General features: G+C 40.8%; 1 protein-coding gene across 3 annotated transcripts in view; it reads right to left on the minus strand.

Annotated features, from left to right (window-relative positions):
* Positions 1-26,276, minus strand: part of sdk1a (sidekick cell adhesion molecule 1a) — a 252,184-nt gene that overhangs the window by 75,963 nt on the left and 149,945 nt on the right. For 2 of the 3 annotated variants that reach the window (XM_028594442.1, XM_028594455.1), the window contains 9 exons: positions 25,886-25,912; positions 18,690-18,792; positions 11,246-11,421; positions 7,474-7,557; positions 5,369-5,563; positions 3,565-3,681; positions 3,241-3,408; positions 2,292-2,394; positions 1,972-2,145 (listed from right to left, as the gene is read on the minus strand). In XM_028594442.1, the coding sequence (XP_028450243.1) occupies positions 1,972-2,145; positions 2,292-2,394; positions 3,241-3,408; positions 3,565-3,681; positions 5,369-5,563; positions 7,474-7,557; positions 11,246-11,421; positions 18,690-18,792; positions 25,886-25,912 (1,147 nt within the window). The remainder of the gene's footprint in view (positions 1-1,971; positions 2,146-2,291; positions 2,395-3,240; positions 3,409-3,564; positions 3,682-5,368; positions 5,564-7,473; positions 7,558-11,245; positions 11,422-18,689; positions 18,793-25,885; positions 25,913-26,276) is intronic. The other variant, XM_028594450.1, reaches the window with a different exon arrangement.

Below are 26,276 nucleotides of genomic sequence, written 5' to 3' on the forward strand. Positions count from 1 at the left end.
AAGCAATAAAGAATGCCCAGACATTTGATTATAAAAATGTTAGTGCATCATAACTCTCTTTCAAAAACAGTTGGCTTAAAAAAGGAGAAGGAATGGAAAGCCAATCTCAGTGTCGCTCTATGCTGAAGACTACAGGTGCTAGCAGAGATAACAGGAGTGAAAATATTAACAGATCACACACACACACACACACACACACACATATATATATATATATATATATATACACACACACACACACACACACACACACACACACACTGAAAGCATAATAAAAAGACATGTCCCCTTGTGCCTAAACAATCATGGATGTGTGACTTTTAAATCTCCTTAATTTAATCAGATGATACAGAGATATAAAACGCATTTCAGTTTTAGCTGTGTATGGTTTTATGTTTTAATATTCAAGTGAGTATGAAGTCAGAAAATAAGGGGGGCAGAGAGAAAGAGAGAGTGAAACGAAGAGAGATGTTAGAGGGGGAGGGAGGGTCTCACTCCACCAAGAAGAAGCAAGGACGGCAGTGAACGAGGCGGAGGAGGAGCAAGGGGAAATGAGAATGATGTTTTCTTTTCTGAGCTGACATGATCATATTAATTAATGGATGAGCTTAGAGAATGTTAGAGCAACTACTGTACCTTCACACACACACACACACACACACACACACACACACACACACAAACACACACACTCACACTCACGAACACATGGATGGGTCTTGCGGGAGTTGAACCAATAACCTGCTGGTAATTAGTCTGTCTCCTCAGCCGCCAGCGTCTGTTAACCTCCCTGACCCATTGATACTGAGCTAACGAGAATGTCAGTCACACACATGGATGCACGCGCCCACACACACACACACACACACACAAATCCCTTCAATCCCCATTTGTTTTTGCACAGCCATAAACAGAGACTCACTTCCTCCCTTTGAGTTTGACATGTGTAACCTCTCGTCGCTGTATAATTCAGAAGGATGTGGACTTATGTTCTATCTCTCCCCTACCCTGCAATTGTATTAATATATCATAAGTGCCTTTTATAAATATATTATACAAGTACCTATTAATATATAAAGGCCACTACCTGATAGTGTTCTCTCACAGTGGCTGTAATGAGTCTGTGTGGGTCGGAACGTGGAATACACTTAAAATATGTGTGTGGCTTCTGTTAATCTGAGCGTCGGGGATGCCTGCTCATACCAAACACACAATGTGACATGTTTGGAATGTGTTCACCCACACCACATGCATGCATGCATGCACACAAACACACTGTACGTACACATTTTACACGCAAAGACTAATATGGCTGCGGTTTCACTGAGCAGGGGGTGTACTGCATGTACAGGGTACCTGATGGCATTACACTACTATTACTACTGTCTAACAATAATTCACAAAGACAAGCCACAATCTCTCACCTCAGTTTTAATGATCTAGACATGTACTGTATTTGGTTTATCTGACCCCTAATAGGACACGGCTATTATTGAAAACAAGCAATTATTTCATTAGAAAACTGATGAAATAAGCTGTCATTAACGCTTTTTTATGTTTTGCAATTTACTAAATTACCTATGTGCTGCTTCTCCTGAATTATGTTCTGCATAGCCAATAGCTTTTTCTTTAATGCTTAATCCAGAGGCCTCCTCCCTGTCAAATATATCTGCAATTTGAATGACGATAATAGGAAGATAATGTTCAGTAATATAAAATAAAACTGCACTGTGCTTTACAAATAAACCCAAATATGTTTATTAGCTCTATTGCTTTATTTAAGGGTTAGATGAGAAGCTTGATAGCACTTCTATGTCTGTGCGTTAAGATACAGCCAGCAGCAAGTTAGCCTAGCTTAGCACAAAGACTGGAAACAACGTGCCTGGATGGGATTATCTGTCCGAAGATAACAAAATCAGAAATGAGGGGTTAAATTGGTCAAAACAGCTTCACATGATTCTTTGAACTCACATTACTTCCAGGCGTGCAGAGCGAGAATCGTTGCCAGCCTGCGATGTCACGGTGCAGGTGTAATCCCCAATGTCACCTGACCACGTCTGGCCAATGGTGAGGGAACCCTTGCGCATGGAGACACGGCCCCCACTGGTGGGACGGAGCGGCAAACCACCTCGATCCCACTTAAAGCTGCAATAGGGATACATACAGTACATTTACACTATACTGTATGTATTTACAGACACACAGAAAGCCATGGAAAAACATGGAAGAGAAGCAGACACTAAAAGAATAAGTATGCATGTAGGTAAACACACAAACAGACAAGCAGGTACCTGATATTGACTCTGGGGTCATGTGTAGCATTACAGTCTAGAATAGCAGTGGTTCCTTTGATGACACGCTGGTCTGTTGGAGGCACAGAAATGACTGTTCGACCTGCAAAAAAAAAAAGCAGAGAAAAATGAAGAGAGACAAGAAGAGGTGCAGTGACACAGGTGGGATACATTTACAGGGTGGAATTAAATCAGTATATTATTCTCTTATATTAACATGACACACAGTCTTAATTAAAATGTGTACATTTAAATGTATGCTGCTCCAGAATAATGCAAAAATAATTAGTCAACAATTTAGTCCTAAACTATTGAAGCTAAACAGCACACAAGCAGGCTTCTTCTCTCACTCACAACCAACATTCAGACACCTACACTTATAATGTGAAGAGCTGTTTAGTCTATCATGTTATTGGTGCTTTGTTCAACTCGGATGTTTTACACATTTCACATGTTTTTTAACCAAAAGAGACCAAGTGAAAGCTAGCATCTGTAGTGTCAGTAACTAAGTCCTGGTATACTTTGGATGTGACCAGGCCTCCAATAGATGAGTAAAGTGTATATATATATATATATATATATATATATATATATACATATTATAGTGCTCAACAGAGGATTGTGCTAATCAAGATTCAACAGTAATTAATCTAAAGCTGCAGAAATATATATTTATAAATAAAATCACCCAATCGATAAGTTTACCAGCTAATCAATACTTTCTCTAACCCGGCTAATCAGATGATTACTTCACCATTACACCAGCCCACTGCATCAATAACCAATCACACTGCTGTTCACCAACTGGAGCTAATGCAATTTGACAGCTACGGATAAATTAGCGTTCCATGTTTGTTTTAGTCTGTTTAGCAAAAGTGTATTGAGCAGTTTAATGTATTTTTGTTTGTGTGTTCAGTCTTGTATTGTATTGTAATCTTGTATGTCTTACTCCAGACGGTGAGCATAGAGGTGGCGTTGATGGTTCCCTCTGAGTTGGAGGCGATGCATGTGTATTCTCCTGTATCCTGGAAGCTGACTGGCTGAATCTGCAAACCACCTGACTGCAACAGTGTGAATCTGGGAACCTGGACCGAGCCACTAGCTAATATCTGTGATCCTACGGAGAGAGAAAATAATTAAAAAACAGCCTTGAGGTGAACAAAATTAATTAAGTCATTAAGCACATTTTTAATTCCAAACACAATGGTGTCAGCGTGTCTGTGTCTTCGTGTGTGTGCTCAGCGTGTAATTCAGAGTGTGTGTGTTTGGCTACCTTTCCTCCAGGTGATGGCAGGTTTTGGAGCTCCGCTCGCCTGGCACATAAACAAGGCTGTGGTCTCATCAGTTACTGTTTGGTCAGACTGAGGAAATGTAAATGTGGGGGCCACGCCTGAAACACAGGGAGAAAGTATGAGTGGAATGAAGACAGATAGATGGCTACTGAGAGGACATTGGTGGGAAAAGAGTGGAGCAAGAGTGGAGCTTAAATTACGCCCATTTTCCAAATTGATGTCGTAACATGTTATTCCTATGCTCCTCAGTCCAAAAATATTAGTAAACATGAACAACTCCATAGACAATGATATAGGAAATATATTATAGATGACACTGAGAGCACCCAGGGGAATGTTCTGAGTATATGGGTACATTTTCTGTTTCAGAACTGAGAACACTACAAGAGCATAAAGCTCATTGGGGTATAAAGAAAGAAAAAAAAACATTCCGTGGATCCACAAAATCAACCTCCCATTCATTGTTTCTGGCTTTGAGAATATAGTATAGTAAAGCTCATGTTCATAAATATTGATTAAACTTTTCTATGGAAATAACATATTGTAATTCTTAATTTACTGTAGGTGGTGTTGTTCCTTTAATGGCAAGAGAAAACAGAAGAATGAAAAAAATAAAGAATGACAGTGTTGATCAATGGAGGCTTTATGCATTCCCTAGTGCTATGTGTGTGTGTGCATAAATGTTGGAGGTGGTGGTATGGAAGCTCCATGGGGTCTTTTAATTATAACGCTCACTGAACAGAGCGTAACTCTACTGAGACAAACGTAACTGAACTGAGCGTGCAATGTGATGTCTGGAGCTGACACGCACTGCAAACTATCAAGTCAAGGCAGAGTGTTTGACTGACTCTGACTATCACTTTAATTTAAAAAACAAAATAGTCTTCTGTTTTCAGACGGGGCTGTGGCTGGCTTGTCACATTGCCAAAACAGAAGAAAAACTTTAGGCGTGGTTCTATTTTGCAGCTCAAACTCACTCTGAAAGGCAAAGCAGCACGCTAGGTATTTGATTTTTAAATGAAAGTTAATGACCATTGCAAATGTTTACATGTATGGTAAGGCCAAATTAAGTGGATAAAGTGGGATGGCAAGGAAAATAGCTGAAATGATTAGTTGATTAATCGATTAGTCAGCCTACACTGAAATAATCAACTATTTTGCAAGCAGTTTTTTCTTTACTATTTTCCGGACCTTTTAGAGACTAAATGATTTACCGAGTAATTGAAAAAAAATAACCTGGAGGCTAATCGACAATGAAAGTCATCTTTAGTTTGCAGCCCTAAAAAACAAGTACAGTTCAGTTCAGTTCAGTTTTATTTTGTCATTGCTACATCATAACAACAAAATATTGTTAGAGCAAAAACAAACAGACAGGCATATAATTTTAAGCTGTTCACCCGTTTGCCTTATCTATATATGTCCCCATGAAAAGAATTTACCCATGACTTTGTACCTAATTTAAGTTAACTTCCCATAAATCCCTCTAGAAAAACCCCATACAGTGCTATGTCCATTAAAGTGCATGGTGCAATCGATAAATCGTTGTAATATTTTTGCAGCAATGCAATGTCCAGGTCACAGCATATATGAGCTGATACAAAGAAAATGACAATGACAAAAAATAGAAGAAGAAAAAATTTAAATTCTAAAACATGTGAAAGAAAGTTAGGGGAAAGACGATAGTGGCGTCAAGAGACTTGAGAGCAGAAGCAATGCCGCCGAAGGTTTGTGTAAGTGAATCTGTGTAAACGTGTTTTATTGTGTTGGTGTGTCAGACAAACTCACTTGAAACAAGGAGTTGTGCGTGTGCCTGAGTTTCTCCAGCAGCGTTGCGAGCGAAGCACTGGAATATTCCTCCGTCTCCTGGCTGCACCCTGCGCACCGTCAGCCCGGAGCCTGCGGTGACCTTGTAGCGAGGGTTGGCCAGTATGGAAAGAGGCACCGCGTCCTTATACCACTCTATCCTGGGCTGGGGCACGCCTACACGTGTGCATGTACACGGAAAACGAACACACAATGAGGAGAAAATGTTTTCTTTAATAACAAGCAAGCTGTCCTCACTGCTGAGCAAACTGCTCCAACTCTCACTAAAACAGCCACACCAGCCACACCAGCCACACCAGACACACACACACACACATGCACACACACACACACACACACACACACACACACACACACACACACACACACACACACACACACACACACACACACACACACACACACGTGCACACATTCTTTACACTAATCTTTCCTCTCTGTTATCCACTCTCTCTCTATAAATATGCATGTGGGCATAATGACTGCTAATAATATATTGATTGGAGGGTGTGGGTGGTAGGGTAAGGGTGGCAGAGGGGGCCAAAAAACATTCTGAATAAAAGATGTGGGCAAAAGCAGCATACCGAATGTCTAAAGTATAAGCTCCCACCTGTCTGACGGACATGCCAGATATGACAGGCAGGGGAATCATGCAATTTGGTGTGTGTGTGTGTGTGTGTGTGTGTGTGTGTGTGTGTTTGAGAGGAGAGATGAATTCCACACTTTTCCTCAATCTGTTGGTGTCAAGCTTTCACAGACATGTGTGAGGTATTTTTCACCCCCTCCTTGTCTCGCTCACTCTGTCACTTTGCACTCTATCTGTCTTTTCCTGCTTCCCTCGTTTCTCCTCCCAGCCTCCATCCCTCTCTTCATACCCTCAGGTCTCTGCTATTTAATTACACTGCCACTGTATCAGATTACCGAGGAGGAACAGGCTCGCTCAGTGGTTGTACGTGTGTGTGTGTGTGTGTGTGTGTGTGTGTGTGAGAGAGAGAGAGACAGGGACAGAGAGGAGTGTTGCTGTTTTTAGAGCCGTGTCCACCTCTGCTCATATATATGTTTTTATGTAATCCATTTAAAAACAAGAGTCATGAACAAGTGCAATTTTCAGGCTTAGTCTCAATATGTTAATATGCTCGTACTGTCACAAGTATACTGTCACTCTTCCTCATATTGTTCAGCTCTAACACACACACACACGCACGCACGCACGCACGCACGCACACACACACACACACACACACACACACACACACACACACACACACACACACACACACACACACACACAACTAAGCCAAACTTCAGCATTCTATAAGGTTGGTAAGAGTCACCTTTACACACCCTGGGCAGTATATACTTAAGATAAACAGACAGTCTCTATGAAATCTACAATCTGACTAACATATGCTGCGCGGACATAGACAAGTTATGACGTTTTCATGTGAGGATTCACCACAATCAGTTCAGTTCATGGCCTCAGTATGCTTCAAAGTGCTTGTCGGATCCTCTGAAACGGCATTGAATAAAACCATTGTGTCTCGCTTCTCTCTATGACTGCCGGCTTTTCAAGCGCGGCCATCCCCCACAGCCTGTTGTCTTTAGATGTAATCAGACCACATGCTGTTCTTATAGGCTAGTTTGTTTTAAGCATACTGAGACTGAGAGTATAGGCTACGTTAAAAACAATACTCACATCTTCATATGTAGATTGAAAGAGTTATTCACTGCTGTAATCATTCAAAATGTGGTTATTTACACCATACAATATTTATGTATGTGTTACTATTCATCCACGACAGCTCAGCCTTGCAAGATACCCACTTGACATTACTAAGTCAGACTGCTGAAGCCTTACATATGTTTGACGGGATGTATTTTTACACAGAACGAGGACTGTGGATTTTGTCATCCATTTCTTTTACTGGACTCGCTTTAGCAACGGATCTCTTCACAGCCAGTATGGACAGGAGAAATTATAACCACGGCCAGTAACTATTCCAATGTACATGTGGGCAACACACACGCACGCACGTACCCACGCACGCACGCACACACACACACACCTGTAGCCAGGCAGGGGATATCTACATTCCTGTCGAGGTCAGCGTGGATCTTCCTCTTAGGTTTAGCAGTCAGAGAAGGTGGCTCTGCAGGGAAGAATGTTAGAACACAAAATGTAAAGCATTTAAATAGGCAGCACATTCTGAATCAACATATGGATAAAATAACATCTCAAACTGAACAAAAAGTAAGCACACCCCCTGCTGCAAACACACTTGAACTACTACTAAGCACTCAAAAAAGGCTTTGAACTTGTTCAATCATTAAATAGCTTTAACAAAATCTTGAAATAAGAATTGAGGGGAACATTTCCTTGACAAGTATTTATTCTTCACAGTTTTTTTTCGATTGCTGAACGACAGTGGGCACAACTGAAGCTACATATGCAACTACAGTCTGAACCGCAGCAGTTCATGTGAACCCAACTTTGTTTTTCATTGCTTGAACACAGTTTTCAAAACTCTACACACTTATCCCATGACGTTAACCACAACGTGCACAACACTGTGGATTCACAGCACTTTGTTCAAATGCTAACACACTGCTGTCAAAACTGTTAACCACACATTCAAAACAGAATGGAGTTCAGTCTGGTGCATTTCAAACACTGCTGATTGCAATTTCAACTGAAAAACTTGCTAGTGAACACATATATATACTTTTTTTTGGAAATAAAGAAACACCAAATAAGAATGAATCAGTTATACACTATACTGTTCAAGAGAAACAGTGAGCAGGTAAAAGAGCAAAGATACCAACATGTCCAGGTAAGATGTCTGAGCTTACATACACAGCTATAAAAAACGTGAAAAACCCTACCTTTACTATAGTAAAACTGCGACTTATTGTTTTTCAGAAAGTAATGGAGGTGGAAGCAATGGAAACACAACATTCATTTGTATTTAGCGACGATGCAGGTGCATGGCAAGCCAGAACATCCAATGTTCTTTGTTATTACGTACCTTTTTTTCCAGTCATTACATAAACTACTACAGGCAAAATATGGTAAAATTACATATTTATTGAAGCAAACTGCTGATTTTGATTCCTTTTTGTGTCCTAAAAAAACTGGTATGTTATAAAATAAAAATGTTCATGTGTGTTCACTCTTTTCTTTAAAGAAACTAATGACTTATTCAAACTGTGAAGATTAAAAGTTTGTATTTTCTGTATAGATGTTTGTATAATAATAATAATAATAATAATAATGTATACTTTATTAATCCCGCAAGGGGAAATTACAATGTTTTCACTCTGTTGTTATTACACACAGGCCTGAATTACACACAGTCAGCAAAAGAAGAGAAGAGACTTGAAATGGAAAACACGGCACTGCTAAATAAAGAGGGATCCCCTCTTGGCCTTGAGTATGTTAAGTGTAATTGCAAAGCAGGATTCCTGTCTATATGTCCTGTGAAATGACTTCCACACACATTCACACAAAAACTCATTCTTTGAGCTTCCCAAGGGAAACAATTCCCCTTTCTAAACTACTTCATTTCGCTAACAATACCGCTGCCAATACAGACTCCCTCTAAACATCTTCACCAGTACAGTGTCGCTCTAAAAGCTTCCCTCGATTTGAATGTGAACGTATGCCTTTTGGTGTATTACTGTAATGGTACGGGTTATGAAATTGACCTACTCCTGCATACTCTCCGTTTCTTTCAAAAAACTTTGTTAATATTTTGCGAGAGATGATGACACAGAAAACCCACAGAGCGGGAGAAGAAGACAGACTGGCTAATTCATTTTCAGTCTGGTATCTCTGGGAAAGTGGCTCCACACAGTAGCAGCACCTGTTCACTGAAAAATGACTTTGAGGAAAAACGAAATGTCCAGCGTACGCACCAAATAATGAATGTGTATACCGGTTGTCACAAAGATATAAGTCTTCACAAACGAGGAGAAGACATTTTTAGTAGAAGTTTAATTTCATTTTTTTCTGCCTCAGGCTCCATACTTGTTTAATAATACCATATAACAGTAATGTTTTGACACCATGCTGTCATTTTAATGCTGTGGTACTTAAGAAAAAAAAGAGAATAAATCCCTTTCCTCCAGCGTCTCTCTATTTCTCCTTTGTAGCTTCACACAGTGGATGGGTAAACTGAGGTGGCAATGAAGTAAAAAAAAGACAGACTGCAAGTTTGATCCAGCTGTGTGTGTGTGTGGACAGCTACACTGTAGACTTCCATGTTGCTGCTACATTTATTTTCCTTGACTTTGAAATTCATCACTACTTCATGGTAACTTTTGTACCCATACATGTGCCCATCTCTTCTTCTCCCATCTTACTGAGCACGGGATTCGGCACCATTTTTGAAAAGAGAACAAGGTAGGCATAAAGTGAGCGGAAGAATAAGAAAACAAGAGATGAATAACAGCCATGTGGCGTGACAACAATAACACGAATGCATTAATCGCCTTCAGTCAGATGAGTGCAAGGACCTAGATGCAGTGTTTGGGTAGTTGGGTTTAAAGCTTTGGGATTCTTTGGATTCCCTGCTGTCTGCCTGCAAAAACAAAGATGGAGAACAACAACAGATATATTGTTGTTTACGCCAGTAGTCGTATGTACAGTATACAACACGGGCACAGAGTGTCATAAATATTCCGATTAGTGGATCTGGGCAGAAAAGAAATGAAATTGAATAATGAATCCCTTCGTGGCTGTCTCTTTCTTTCACACAGACACATACACTATTCTGTTTAGGAATCCCTTTCATTGCATCAAGGTCTGTTGAGCCCATAGCAGAAAAAGAGGATCAGTACTAATGTATTCATCAGTCTCTACTCCTCTGATACATATGAATGCAAGCAGACTTTGTCCCTGCCAGGCAGGCCTTTACAGTCCCATTGGCCTAATGAAGGAACATAATGTAGAGAGAGAGACAGAGGGAGACAGAGAGAGAGAGAGAGAGAGAGAGAGTACAATTGGTGGTAGAAAGGAAAAGGGAGAACAGAAAGAGAATGAGTGGGATAAAAATATTCAGGCAGGTCTTTTCTGACTAGTGAGTATTCTGTAGGCGTGGGTAGTTTGTTCTCTGTGTTAGGTGCTCCCTCACTCCGACAATCACAGCAGATCAAAAAGACGCTGACGAACTGGGGGAGAAAAGTTTCGCTTCATCAATCACGCGCTCCCTGCCTGCGCGTATGATGTTTTCTATTTACACACACATATCGAGGACAGGAATGGATTGTGACGAGAGCGCTCCTGTTTGAGTGCTTTCTGTGTTCTCTTATTGATTGGCGACTCCAGGGAACAAAACTAATTTAGCTGCTGGGCAAACAGATATGTGTGTCTGTGGTGCCACTTTGTGATTGTGTGTAAGCGTAGAGTACACACACGCATGTATTTGTGAGCACGCGTGGATGAAATGGTGTCGACATGAATGCAACAGCTGTTCGTGACTGCAATGGGCAGTTTATTGGTGAATGTGGACAACAGATTCAGCTAGAGTAGTCCTGTAGTTGACAGTTACTGCCCGAGGTGTTCACAGTCATGCTTCTAGCAGAAAATGAGGAATAAAAGGAGGAATAAACAGAATTAAACAGTGCCTGGAGCAAAAAATGTACAAGAAAAGACAAGAGTGAGGTTAAAATAGAAGTTAATGGTACATGTTGAGGGAATTAGGCTTGATGGGTCAGGCCTACCCAGGATAATCATGTAAGGCAGTGTGTGTGTGTGTGTGTGTGTGTGTGTGTGTGTGTGTGTGTGTGTGTGCGTGTGTGTGTGTGTGTGTGAGTGAGGGACTGCCCTTTTTTTCTTACCCGTCACAGTGAGTTGTGCCCTTGCCTCCACAGGTTTGGCAGTGCTGTTGCTAAGCAACGCTTCACAAACATATAACCCTGTGTCCGAAGAGGTGGGGGCAGGAAGAGTGAGCCGACGCCCACTTGCCAGATGACGCCCATCACGTTTCCATGACACCACAAGGCTGTCAATAGGTCTATGAGAAGAGGAGAGGAGAGGAGAGAGGAGAGGAGAGGAGAAAAAGAATAGCAGGAGCAGGGTGAATTGGAGAAAAAGAAGAAAAAAAAAGAGTGACACAAGGCGATTACAACATATTAAAGCCATCGGTTTATGTGTCAATGAGGCAGGAAATGAATGATGACAGTTTGTATATCAGAGCAGTCAGCTCTACTCAACACAGAGGAGCTTTAGTCAGTTACTCTGGATGTTGGAGAAAAGAAAAGGGTTTTCATGTATAGTTAATATTTGTTTTGGACAGAGGTGTCAAAAGTATTCCCATTCATTACTCAGGTAGAAGTATAGACACTAGGATTTAATACTTAATATTTCTGGAGAAGTTCAAGTGTCAACTCAAGCTTTTTACTCAAGTAAAAGTGTAAAAGTACTGGTTTCAAAACTACTTAAAGTAAAAAAGTAAAAGTAATGTAAGGGGGGGGAATGCCATTAAGGACAAAAGCTTAGCACCCACAGGGGCCTATAGTGCACTACCCCATCTCCACAAAAAAAAATGTTTTCTAAAGGCCATAATGACTATAATGTTATGTTAAAATGTTAATGTTGAAAAATTTGGGATGCACCTGTTTCAGCCGCATTTATGCCCATTGAAAATGAACACATTTTAGTACAATGCAAATACATTAAAGAACCATATATGTGTACTACTGAGCATTAACATGTGTTTCATGGAGCAGAAGATATGATGACTAGTATAAGTATTGTAATGGGGCAAAAAGTCAAACTTCAGAGGCATGTTATCAATGGCCTTTATTGGAATGTAAATGTACATCCAAGCTTAGCTGCAGGAATCTGAGAGGACAACGGATGTAAAATAAGAAAATTGCCGGTGCTTGGTTGGGCCATTTTGCTCGAGTTCTCTTGAGTCTCTGCCACGGACATCTTCGTACTAGGCTACATACTGTCCGTCTGCTATTTCCTTGCTGGAGTGGGACGTGATTTGTGTCATGTGCAGCAGTGTAAATTTCGTTGACGAAAAACTAAATGAAAACGAAATAAAAAGTCAGATATGATGACGAAGACTGTGACAAAATATAACAGACACTATAGTCAACAAATAAAAATGAGACGAAAATGTTAGGGAGGGACGAATGGAGACGAGATACAATCAGAACCATTCTTTTTTGTGGGACAAGTTGGGAAGAAATCCAATCAGAGCGAATCTTTGAGGGTAGGTTGATTTATGCGGAAGCAGCAGAGCCATTTTAAAAAGCCACGGCAAATGCACGCGCAACATCTAAACAAACGCAGCAGCAGTTACACAGAAGGACGAGTTTGCAGAACTTTGCAGAACGTTTTCACAACAGTAAGGTTGTTTACATTATACTTAGTTGTGTTTAGTTGCACAATCTTAGTTACACAGCTTTGGCTTATTTCAGTTGACTTTGCTCGTTAGCAACACGCTAACGTTTTGCAGTGCACCCGGCCCGAGGGCAATGACATGTCTCATGAACAACAGAAATGTCAGAGCTAGGTCTAGGACGAACCGTTAAATCTGTGTCTGTATTGCATATTCAAACCTTAATACCATTCCATAACAGACTGATGGATACTTCCAATGACCGGAAATTCTGGAGAAACATTTAGTCAACTAAGTCCACTGTAGATTTAGTCGACTAAAACTCTTATGATATTTAGTCGACTAAAACTAGACTAAGACTAAAAGATTTCAGATGACTAAAATAAGACTAAAACTAAATGGTGTGTTATTCAAAAGACTAAGACTAAGACTAAATCAGAATTTGCTGTCAAAATTAACACCGATGTGCAGGTGCGATGCTGGTGGTGTCCAATAGGGTGTCAGAATGGTATATGTTTATACTTCTCATCCAACAACAATGAAATTCACTCTCTCCGGATGACGCGATTTATCTGGATTTATCTGGAATGAAAACAAGCCGAACTGAAATAGGAGCAACGAGGCTATTTTTAAAATGTAAGGAGTAGAAAGTACAGATAATTGCGTGAAAATGTAAGGAGTAGAAGTAAAAAGTCTGCTGTAAAATAATTACTCCAGTAAAGTATAGATACCCACAATTTCTACTTAAGTAAGGTTACAAAGTATTTGTACTTCGTTACTTGACACCTCTGGTTTTGGATGAACAACATCAAAACATAATTATTGTGTGTTTATGTGTGTAAGACGGCACTGATACAGAATTTAATCTATTTATGAAAGTACAGTTCTGTATTATGGTGCATTTTAATGCAACATTTCAAATCTTATTAGCACTCTGTATTAAAATGTGCAACTGATTTACTAGCACAACACCTAATTATGACAAGTATGAAATACAAACCACTGTCATATTGACATATTGAGCGATATCTTCATTAGTTTAAAGATCATTAATGTCACATTATTTTGTATCGTGAACTATTACTAATAATCTTTTCCTAAATTTGTTTAGTTTGACATGACATCAGATGGCACTAGCAAAGGTCATATTAAGGAATGTGGAGGAGGCGAAAGACAAGCCCTTACAAGGTAATTCAGCCGTGTTACTGTAATGTAGAGGGTACAACGTTCAGATATATGACGGGAATAAAAAGTGGAAAAGTATTCTTGCATTTAGCGACATATTTTCTGTTGCTGTCCTGGATTTATAAGGTCTGTTAAGTAAAAACAATTGAAGACAGTAAAAACTATTCTACTTCTACTATTTTAAGAAGTCACAGAAAACTTAAGTGTTTCAAAGTGGGTAACTTGGATGTATCTGTAAATATGTCGGACACAAAATGTGTTTTGCCTTTTCTTTGGATACAGCTGAGAGAATGCTTCTTTCTTTTTTTTTTATCTCAGATGATACACGTCGAGGTGTAGGCGAAGTTGGAATGGAAAAGTAATTAAACTTACGGCTGGGCTGATATGTCAAAATGTAATATGCTTACTCAGTGGCTCCTGTCCACAACAACAAAAATTCTAAATGTACCCAAAGACAGAAAAGCAGATGTTATCGCCCTTAATATACTGTAAGACCTACCGGCACAGCTTGTTTTCAATCAAACTCCTAATTATGTTAGCACTCTACCAGGGCTGCATTGGTGCATATGATTAATGGTTAATGGATGTGTATAGCAGATGCTTTTAGACTTCAGCACTGCACTTGATTTCACTGATCATACGCTCCTTTCTCCCAAACATCAATGGAACAGTTTCTCGCTTTCAGTTTTTTTTTCCAGGGAACAGCAATATCTCTCTGGAGTGAGTATCTTTCAGTTGATTCTCTGATATAAGAAATAGTCCCTGTGGAGTGGGTTGTTTCTGACAGAAGAAATGCAGGAGACTCTGAGCTAATTTGTCTACAGTTGTAATACCAGTGGAGTGGGTTGCAAAGAACCAAATAAATAAGAGACTGGTCTGATCAAACTGTATTTCTCATTGTTTGTATGATGGAAATGGATCCTGTAGGTATTTCCCATCTTCTATTATGTGTAATATGTTTTTTTCATACTGTACCTTGAGTGCTTCCCAGTGGTCAAGTGCTGGCCAAATGCTGCTGAGAAATATTCAAAGGGACTTCAGCTGTCACAGATCAGAGCAGCACGTCTAGCCTTGATTAAATAACCCAATCCAACAAAAACCTTAAACAAATAAGTCTGCAGTGAAACTCAATGCAGCATGTTGAGCAAGTAGAGCTTTGAACATCACCTTTTGGGATCTGACGATTCAGGCTAGCAGTGCCTTTATCTGGTCAAAGCAGCCTCAGCCGCACTTCTCTTTTCAATTAATGTTGGACAAGATACTGACAATGTTCTCTTTGGGTATATACTAGGATGTAACTGTGGCTACCCAAAATGCAGTTTTCCAAACTGCCCCTTCTTCCTCTATCCTCTGGCAGGGGCGTAGCACCAGACCTTGGGCCCTATGCATAGGCAGTCCTGATGGGCCCCCATGTTCCTCAACATATTGCTAATTATAGACATTATAGCCTATTCATTTAATAATAATAATAATAATAATAATAATAATAATACATTTAATTTATAATGCGCTTTTCATCAGAGATCTCAAAGTGCTACAGGTTAGAAATAAAAAATGATAAAAAAAACCAAAAAGATAAGTAGTTTAAAATACAAGAATAAAAAATAAAAATAAAACATCTAAAACATCTAAAAGGGACCAAAAGCTTTGCAAAAGAGAAATGTCTTAAGGCCTTTTTTAAAACAGTCAGTGGATTGAGGTGCCCTCAAGGTGTCAGGGAGGGCATTCCACAGACGTGGGGCAGCAGCACAGAAGGCCCTATCTCCCATAGTCCTGAGTCTGGTTCTGGGTATGTGGAGGAGGTTTGAGTGAGTGGAGCGGAGGGAGCGTGTTGTGTTTTGAGGGTTGATAAGTTCTTTGAGGTAGGGAGGGGCGTGTCCATGGATGCATTGATGTGTGAGGAGGGAAACCTTGTATTCAATCCTGGTGGAGACGGAAAGCCAGTGGAGTGAGTGGAGAATGGGGGTAATGTGCTCATGTTTCCGCACTCTCATCAGGATCCTAACTGCAGAGTTTTGTATGTACTGAAGCCTCTGCAGACTCTTTCCAGGAATCCCAATGAGCAGTGCGTTACAGTAGTCCAGTCTGGAGGAGACAAAGGCATGAACCAGCTTTTCGGCATCTGAGAGGGAGAGAATGGGGCGAAGTTTGGAGATGTTACGGAGGTGGTAGAAGGAGGTCTTGCATAGGTGATTTATATGGGCTTCAAAAGTGAGTTGGGAGTCCATTTTTACACCAAGATTTGTGACTGTTGATGAGAGGGGGATGTTGGAGCCAGAAAAGGTGATGCTGGTTATGGATGATGATTTGGTCTGGTGAGGAGTGCCAACCAGGATGGCTTCGGTTTTGGAGCTGTTGAGTTGAAGGAAGTTGTGCTCCATCCATACCTTTATCTCCTCCAGACAGGTGGTGATATTTGATGGGGATGACTGTGACTGTGGGGTTTCAATTGTGGCATTTACATAGAGCTGTGTGTCATCGGCATAGCAGTGGAATGAAATTTTGTGACGGTTGATGATTTGGCCAAGGGGGGTGAGGTAGAGAATGAAGAGGATGGGGCCAAGGACTGACCCCTGGGGGACACCGCAAGTAACTGTGTGTGGATTTGATTTGGAGTGGCCCAGGGAGATGTATTCTGTCCGGTTTGTGAGGTATGATTTGAACCAGCTGAGGGCAGTGTCATTTAGTCCAGTGGTGAGGTGTAGCCGGTTTAAAAGAATGCCATGGTCAACAGTATCAAATGCAGCAGAAAGGTCCAGGAGTATGAGGAGAGAGGGAGCGCCAGCATCAGATGATATGAGGAGGTCGTTTGTGACTCTGACAAGGGCAGTCTCTGTGCTGTGGGCAGTGCGGAAGCCTGACTGGAATTTTTCAAAGAGGTTATTATGTTTGAGGTGATCCTGAAGGTGGGTGGCAACTGCGTTCTCAAGTACTTTGATATGAAAGGAAGATTGGAGATGGGCCTATAGTTGGATAGGACTTCCGGATCAAGAGTGGATTTTTTGAGCAGTGGTCTGATAATGGCTTTTTTTAAGACAAATTGTTAAATGTTTAAAATTAAACATGTTTTAAATTAGGCTATTACAATGGTGTGTTATATGCAAACAGCATTGCTAGTGTAGTTTATTTAGCATTTACCTCAGATTACATGTATAACCAAATTATGATTTGAAAGTGTATGTTCTGCTCTTTACATGGGTTGTCTCAGTCTGTTTTTAGCACTAACAGTCACGGAGATATTCAAGCAGTTTAGCACCATGGATTTCATTTTTTAGTTTGTGCTCACCTTTCTTTGAAAAGAAGTCAGTTACCAATTGTTTCCCCTCATTTAGTTTTCTCTCCTTCTCCTGTCTTTCCTTTCTTTTTTGGTAGCATGATTTGACTTTCTTTGAGAAAGACATTTCTACAGCAGAAGTTTGCGCTCCACCAGACGCTCAAGCGTGCAGATGGACTAAACCATTTGGCGCATTAGCAAGGGGTGGGTGAGACCTTAGTCTTTTTCTGTATACAAAATGTAGTCAGTCAATCAACCAAGTTATTCAGCCAATACACTAACTTTACATTTCATCTGACATGCATTATGAAATTTAATTAGGAAATGAAAATATCCAGGTGAAATAAAATATATTACAGACTTTTCAAGGGCCCTCTCTCCCCTTGGGCCCTGGTTATCAGTATCGGTTTTACCCCCAGTCCGACGCCCCTGTCCTGGCATCACACCCTTCTGCGCTGAAGCACAGAAGGGAGGGGACGAGATGAGGAGGAGGGAGGAGTGAGCAAGTCTTCGTTTTGTTTGAAAATACTGTGAATGTCAACAAGAAGTAATGTCACCCATCATCGCTTAGAGCACCTTTAATAACAAATTCAGATGGGACAGATTTTATGAAATGTAGATGGCGCAGACATTTTCAGCAGCCTATTTGTGTGTCTGTTTGTTATGTCTGCTTGTGTGTGCGTGTCTGCTTGTCTCTATGGCTTAGACACAACGGACAAATATGTGGAATAAGTATGCCATTTAAATAACACAATCACAAAAAGCAGCGATACTAGGCTATTTCTAAGAAATATAGTGAATGGGCAGACGCAGACACAGACAGAAGGAGCACGCAGAACCATGTTAACCAATTAGGCTGTTCAGACAGATAAACAGGCATGGAGCGGATTCTGCTGGGCCAATCGGCGGTTGCTTCTGGGCCGGACGTGGCCAGTGGGCCACCAATTGTATAGGCCGGGTGTAAAGTGTTCCTTTTGTCTTGAGAGAAGAGTCCATCCAAAACGGTTGTTCAGAGGGAATAAAAGGACACACTACAGGCTGTGTTCAAAACAAATACTGCATTGTTTTACATAAAGCACACATAAGGCAGTGCTCAGTTGCTGGCCACTGTTTATCTAAGAGATGAGCGGAAACTGATTTTGGCTCAATTTCGGCTAACTCTTGAACTGAAGTATGTGTTGTTGCTCTGAAAAACATCTCTAGAGTCAGACTAGACTGCAGCCCCTGTGTTAGTATTTGTGTGTTTGTGTGTGTGTGTGTGTGTGTGTGTGTGTGTTTGTCTATATACAAATTCCGGGGCGAGAGACTTGCTGAGCTACAAGTTTACGTTGTGTCCCCTATTTGCCTTGGAAGAAAACAGTGCCGTCTAGCAAGAAAGGAATTGTTTGCACTTGTGTGTGCGTGTATGTGTGTGTGTGTGTGTGTGTGTGTGTGTGTGTGTGTGTGTGTGTGTCACATCAAATACATTTACCTGGCGTTAGCAATGCACTCCAGTGTCGCCTCACTTCCTGCCACCACTGTTGTGTCTTTAGGTCCAATCACAATCGCCGGAGCCACAAGTTCTGATTCAGGATCTGTGACAGAGAAAGAAGATAAGATATGTCTCCCACTCACACTACTACACACTTTCACACATGCACAATCACACTCTTGTACTCACCATGATACTTTTTCCATCTCACACACACACACATATATATATATATATATATATATATATATATATATATATATATATATATATATATATATATATACCATATATACCATGTGTCCTTTGTTTTATTTCAACTAACGCTGGGCAGACACTGTATACATTTAGCCTTTTAACTTTAATTACTTTAATAACTTTAATTTTAAACTCCAAATTGGTCTTGAGACTAACTTTATCATCAGCACGGATTTTCAACGATCTGTTGGACAATCAGATACTGTTTACTTGTACTTTAATTGTGCCAATTAAATGGCAGCTATCAAATGATCTGTTATAAACTGTAGTGTAATATTGCAGTAACATTTTAAATGTTTTGGCTAACTGTAGTCTTGACTGAGACGGTTATGATACTGGTATAGATAAGACTGAACTTCCCTGCAAAACAGATGGACCAATCTGTCTGAATCTTACAGCCATCTGTGGGCCAATATTCTTCTTTCTTTTCTTATTTTCCGTTCACAGTAGATTTTACAAAGCAACACTACACTAGCTTTTCTTTCTTTTGTCAACCTTTTTGAGGATGAGGTAATCTTGATTAAATAAAACTATATTTGATTTGTCAAGACAAAACCACATCGGAACCAGTTGATTGAACCATGCAGTGTGAGAATAGAAGCTGTACCGTTTGGCTGTGCAGAAAGAGTGATTTAATCGTACCCAACATACAAGATAATAAAATGAACACGCACGCAAATATGCTCAATAAAACTATACATCAGAGAGAATGATAGTATATTGTATGTATGGAGATTAGAACAAAGTGGGAAAGAATTATAGAATATGAAATAACGACTGTATTATGAGAGGATAATAGTAAGTGACTGACAGTGTATAAGAGAGGATGACATTAAGTGTGATTGAGTCTGACTGAAACAAAAGAGAGTTCGAATGAAACTCTACATTTATTTCCACTAGTTCTAACACACACACACACACACACACACACACAAACACCATTATTCTCACTTATAAACAATATCACTCTTTGTCAAACACGCCAATGTTCTGTCTGAAACACATTACCATACAGTGTATAATGACGTATTGAGTATGATGGTGTGAATAACAGTGATAGTGTTTAGAAAAGAGTAAAGTAGTTTAAGTATGTGAAGAATGATTTATGGCCTGAAAGGAGTATGGTGTTGTGTGTGCAGAATTATGATTGTGTGTGTGAGAGTATGATTTATGGCGGGAATGGCCTCTTATAAGAAAAGGACACACTAGGATTGTTATCAGCTTGAAATGTGTAACATCTGCTCAGCAAAATAGTACAAAAACTGTGGAATGGGCCAACGGGCCCTTGTATCACTGTTATGGTTATGTGGATGAACATCATTGGAACCACTGAATCACCGATAAATGAGGGAGGAGTAGGGACTACAAATTAACAGGCTAGGTCTGATAGGGGTTGGTGGTGGAGATGTTTGGGGTGTAAGGAAGGGGGGGAATGAAAGGAAGGCAGGGGGAGGCGAGGAACAGCTTTGATCTCCTCCCCTTTGAAGGGAAAGAGGAAAAGGTGGTAATTAACTCGCTGCTCTTTATTCCTTCTTCTCATTCTCTCCCTCTTCTTCTTTTTTTTTAACCGGAGAGAAAGAGCTGAAAAGTCATATCCCACTGTCACACGGAATAAGACATGCAGGAACATGAAGACAGGCAAATGATAACACACACACACACACACACACACACACACACACACACACACACACACACACACAAACACACACCAATTACAATTACAATTTAAGCTATTTCTCAGCCTTTCACTCAGCTTTCAATTGCATAAAACACTTTTTTCAAAACATTTCACACAATTCTCTACCTAAAACACAAAAATCTAACAGGAAGTGACTTGCTATCCATTTCTAAACACAACCAATCAAAATGCTACACTTATTTACCAGGGCACACACACACTCCTCACATTTGCAAACACATTATGTCATAACTGAACACTAACCAATCATTGCTTTAGTATAGGCCTATACAAAGGTCAGATTACCTGTTTGGAACAATGGATGCCAACAATAGACAGAGAGTAAGAGGAGGAGGAAGAGGGAGAGACAGGGGATAACAACGAGGAGGAGGAGGAGGAGGGAAGAAGAGGAAGAAGGAGAGCCATCTCTGATGAGATCAGGGAGAGAAGCCCATCTTGAGTAGCTTTAAGGTGGCGTCCATACTGCATGCAACTATCTAATGACTATTTCAGCATTACTAATCAATCAGACTTTGTTTTGCACAAAGTGCACACAATTCTGTCCCCCCCCACACACACACACACCCCCCGCCTCGACACACAAGCATGCACAAACACTCACAACACACACATGCACACACACACACACACACACACACACACACACACACACACACATATTCTTTATTCTAAAAATGATATCTTTGGTTTACATATGTTTATACTTTTGTTTTCTTGTGTCATGCTACTGTATACAACGCTGTGCTACTCTTACTAACGTGATGTTTTGCCCAATAAATATTTTCTGTTTTACTGTAACATTACATTGTTTTTTACAGGTGCACTTTTCAACCACTTTCAGCAGATGACTTTCCCTCTAGAACATTGTAAATGTAGATATAAACCTATGAAAGACAAAAGAGCTTTAGATTTAGAACAACATGGTATATCCATATATTTACTATTATGAAAAAAGTGTTTGCCATTTGATGCAAATGCTTCATTTTGAGATGTGTTTATGGTATTTTGAATGCAGGGTTTCATTTTGAAGGAGATGTGAGAAATTTACCATTTTGTGTGTGCAGTTTTAGGAATTGTGTGTAGAGTTTTGAAAAAAGGAGACATAGTTTTGAAAACGTGTGTAAGCAGTTGGAAAAAACTGTAAAATCTATTGTGCAGAGAGCAACATCTTGTACGATGTGTGTTACAATTTGGAAGGTTTGGCGTCAGGGGTAGCAGTGGAGAGTGGGTGGAAGATAGAAAGAGACAGAGGGATGGTGGACAGGCAGGGGTAGACGTGGAGCGAGCCAGAGGAGAGTGTCCATTAGCTGTCCACTGTGGGAAGCAGAGGTTAGGCAGGGAGTAGTAGTCTTAACGGCAGCAGCGACTGCCGGTAATAAGCACAAGGGGGTGTGAACCCAACCTGTTAACTTGGGCCTTGAGTCTGATGGGGGCAGACAGACAAATCAGAACATGGAAGAACAAGGAGGGGGAAAAAAGGGCTCAGAGGAGAGAGATAGAGTGTATATGTAGATGGGGGACTGTGCAGATGGTCTTCTTCTTCCTGGAGTGACAGACATGATGGTAGAAGTAGAGGGGAAAGCAAAATGCCATATGGTTGTGTGATCTGCGTTCTTCTTTTGTCTCTGTCAGCATGTCTAACATCCTCTTTCTCTGGGGAAATCTCTATCATCATCTCGCCTGTATCTCTCATTCCCTACTGCCTAGCTTCCCTCCTTTATTCCCTATCATCCTCTTATCTTGTCCTTTTTGTTGTTTGAACAGGGATTATTAACTGAATCTTCTTCAACCTAAGCAAGGATACATATTTAAACCGGCAGACAATGTTACAATCGTGTGTGTGTATGTGTGTGTGTGTGTGTGTGTGTGTGTGTGTGTGTGTGTGTGTGTGTGTGTGTGTGCAGCTAAAAGGCTCCCTATAAAGATTCTACAAAGAGAGCCCAGAAGTTTAATCTAACTCTATTGGATTCCTCATTTAGCAAATGAGAAACACCATGTGGCAGAGAGAGGGAGAATAGGAGTGATGGAGGGCAGAAAAAAATGCAGGGTTGTAGTATATCGAAGCAATATCAGAACAACAACTTGAGGCTAAAAAGCTTCATTAAAGAAAGAGGGATTATGAAAAAAAGGAGAGCTGCTAAAGCAGTTAAACAGATGAAATCAAAACAGATGAGGATAGGAGGGAAAGCGTACATTCTGTGGGTCTGCATGTGTGCTCATGGATGTGGGTATAATTTAGCACCAGAATGGTATTGACGCATTTCAACATTACAATGCTCTCGTCAGTGCAATCATTGCTGATTGAAAAGTGTTGCTGAGGTGACACAGCTGTGTGACAGAGTGTGTGTGTGACAGTTTTGTGTGTGTATGTGCATGGTATTCAGATTTGATACATAAAATTCCAAATCAAATCAAGGATGGGAATGATAAAAAAAAACTGGGCTGGTTAAAAGGATTGGTGGAGCTTTAGGGCAGAAAAGAGATAGAGATGGATAAATACAGAGCGAGAGAGATAGACCGAGACAGAGATGAAAGGCTATTCAATCCACAGATTAGAATGTAATCCCTCTTCGAATGGATTCTCTCAGATTACAGCTTGTTCTCCTATTAAATCTGTCAGTCACTCCACATTCCCTATTGTGTCAGTGAATCAGGGTGTGTGTGTGTGTGTGTGTGTGTGTGAGATTTTTTTTTATGGCTGTAGATCTGTGTGTTTTAAGCCTTTCAAACTAACCTTCACAGAGACCTAGAGAGCAGAGGGACTGGCTCAGGGGGTGAACACACACACACACACACACACACACACACAGGAGGAGGCTGGAGTTAGCTGACTGTGTATTAATAGAGTTGTCAGATACGTGTCTGCGGGGTTCACAGCCAACTAACACATATCACACTGAGACTGCATCCAACAGAGAGATAGAGAAAGAGTTTGAAGGAAAGAAAGAGGGCAATATTTTGAGAGAGAAAGCACAGATAAGTTAAAGAAGTTGGAAAGGAGGGACACTGGAAATTAGAGGTTAAAAAAAATAGAGAGCTTTCAAAATTATTTTAAAGAGTTTTTTGGAGGATATACCAAAAATAAATGGAGAGGAGAAGGTGATCATTTGCTGATCTCTCTTGAGAATACTGCTTGTGTGTGAGAGTGGGGCGAGTGTTTGTGCGTTTCACTGCGCTCATTAATGCTGCATGCTGACAGCTAAGTGTCATCGTCTGACTAGACTTGCCTTAGAATGGCAATATAAAAACACAAGCCAAGACATGCCACACGCACACACACACAGCACGCACGCACGCACACACGCACACACACACACACACACACACACACAAAGCCACACCACACCAAGAGTAGAAGATCCAAGCCCCAAGGGGAGAGAGACACAGACAATGGGAAGCAGTGAGAGGACCGAGAAAGATGCCCAATTTTAAATATTCATCTCTTCCTTCAGCTGCCAAACCCTCTATCTATCTCTGTCATCGGGGGCCCCCCAAGTGATGGAGGGAGAAGATGGGAAGACGGGAATGAAAGAGAGGAAGAAGAAACAAGAAACATGTAGGAGTAATAGACAGGCAGGGCAGGAGTTAAACTCTCGAGAGTGCTCAATGATTATTTGATTAATTTTGAGTATTATATTAGTTGCGGTTATTTGGCTGCTTGACAAAACCCACAATGACATAATGAGGTAACATTTCATCACCACTATACTGAAATAAGGGCATGTGCAATTGCAAAATTTTTTTTTTGGGTACAGAGAGGAAAACTAAAATAAAATATTTTTGCCCCATTAATTCTGAAAATAATCAGCAATCAACAATAATTGATGGGAATAATTCTTCCAGAGTAAATTAAGGCAACACACATTCACACATGATTACTGTAGTACTCTAACAGGAGAAAAAGGCAATATGTCAATACTTTACAAATGTTATAATAACAGTATGTACTCATGAAGGAACGTTATAGCAGTGCTCAAGCACTCTGTGTTCTCTGTGACTCAGGCAGAGAGAAACACTATTGGGCATTTGTAAGTGCTTTGGCCCAGTCTGTCTCTGCAGCGAGAGGCTGCTTGAATGCCGTGCAGAGAAACACTGGCACCTCAGTGTGTTTTAGCCAAGCTCAGGTAATAGACGCTTAAGTGGTGCTGTAGGGAAAATGAGTTAGCATGTCTGATGTAGCAGACAAAACATTGCCCAATGAAGCGAAAAAGCAAAGCCTGTGCGAGTTAGTTCAGACTTGACTTGAGTCAGCCACCGCACTAACACGGTATACTCTTCTCACTGCAATATCCGACACACTCGTCGGCGCTCTGCTCGCTCTTATGCTCACCTGAAAGCTATGCTGACCTGACACCAGTGCCGCTGCTGTTCATATAGCATCTGAAAAGCCCCACCTCCACTCCAGCATCCACCTGTTGTGGCTCTGAGTTAACGTTACCCTAGGTAGGGAGCTGTTGTTGTCACTCCCCACTCCCTGTCGTGCTGAGCTAAGTGCTTCCTTGTGGGGAGTGACGAGGTCCGAGCCTAGACGCCAAATATCCACATTGACTTAATAATCCATCCATCCATCCACATGAGTTGGCTGACTGAATTTAGATTAAACAATGTCAAGCCTCAGGTTTTGTCTGATGTAGTCCTTGTCCAGTGGTGCTATAAATTACAGGGAAAACAAAATACTTCGGTTCGCCTCACCGATGATGGCAGCTAGGTATAGACAACTGACACACGACCAGAGCTATCCCTGCAGAACTTTTAAAGGCAATGATGAACCAAAAGAAGTTGCATACTGAACTAGATATAGTGAGCTGAATGGATCATGACAAATATCAGATTATTTTACAATAATACCAATAGATGCAGACCTACAGCAGGCTCACCTAGAGGTTAGAGGTGTGCTGCTGTATGGCTTTCTTACTGTATTGGCCCTGAGGCAGAAACTGTGAAACTACAGCGGTTGAAGGCAGCGCTGCCTGGAAAGCACTAGGATTAGGCACTGGTTATGGTTAGGGTTAGGGTTAAGGGTCGCAGCGCTGCCTGGAAGGAGCCGTTTGGGGCAAAAAACAGCATTGAGCGTACTAAGCATTTAGCTGAACAACCCTTAGATCTGACCTTCTGGTGGGAGCGAAGGGCCACAGCAATATTTGTCTTTGTTTATATACAGAGAGAGAGAGAGAGAAAGAAGGAGCCAGAGTAGAAAGAGCAGGGAAGATAATGTAAATGTAAATGGGTTCTTTACCTGTTGACCCTCGGTTCTTCTTGCCAACTGTCCATCAGCCAGAGAGCATGAGATGAAAAGAAGTGGGACAAAAGGAGAGAAAAGGAAGTGGGGGAAAGAGGAGAACAGGCAAGATATAATTTAGATTTCAAGTGTGGTGCAGCAAAATGACACATTTGGAAAATACACATTAAAAAATTGCAAAAAAAATAATACAGGCTTTCACAAATCAGCAGCTTTAAGGCGTCTCAGAAGTGAGTCGGCACACAGCAAAAGGAGACACACTCTCTGAGAAAGAAGGAAAAAACTAAAACAGACACAGAGCAAGATATGGATGAGAGGGAGGAAGAGGCAGAGAGAACGGCATGTTATCATGGAGTCCAGGGGAAGACAAGCTGTTTGCAGCCCATCC

This window comes from Perca flavescens, chromosome 2 (genome assembly GCF_004354835.1).
Source record: "Perca flavescens isolate YP-PL-M2 chromosome 2, PFLA_1.0, whole genome shotgun sequence".
NCBI lineage: Eukaryota > Metazoa > Chordata > Actinopteri > Perciformes > Percidae > Perca > Perca flavescens.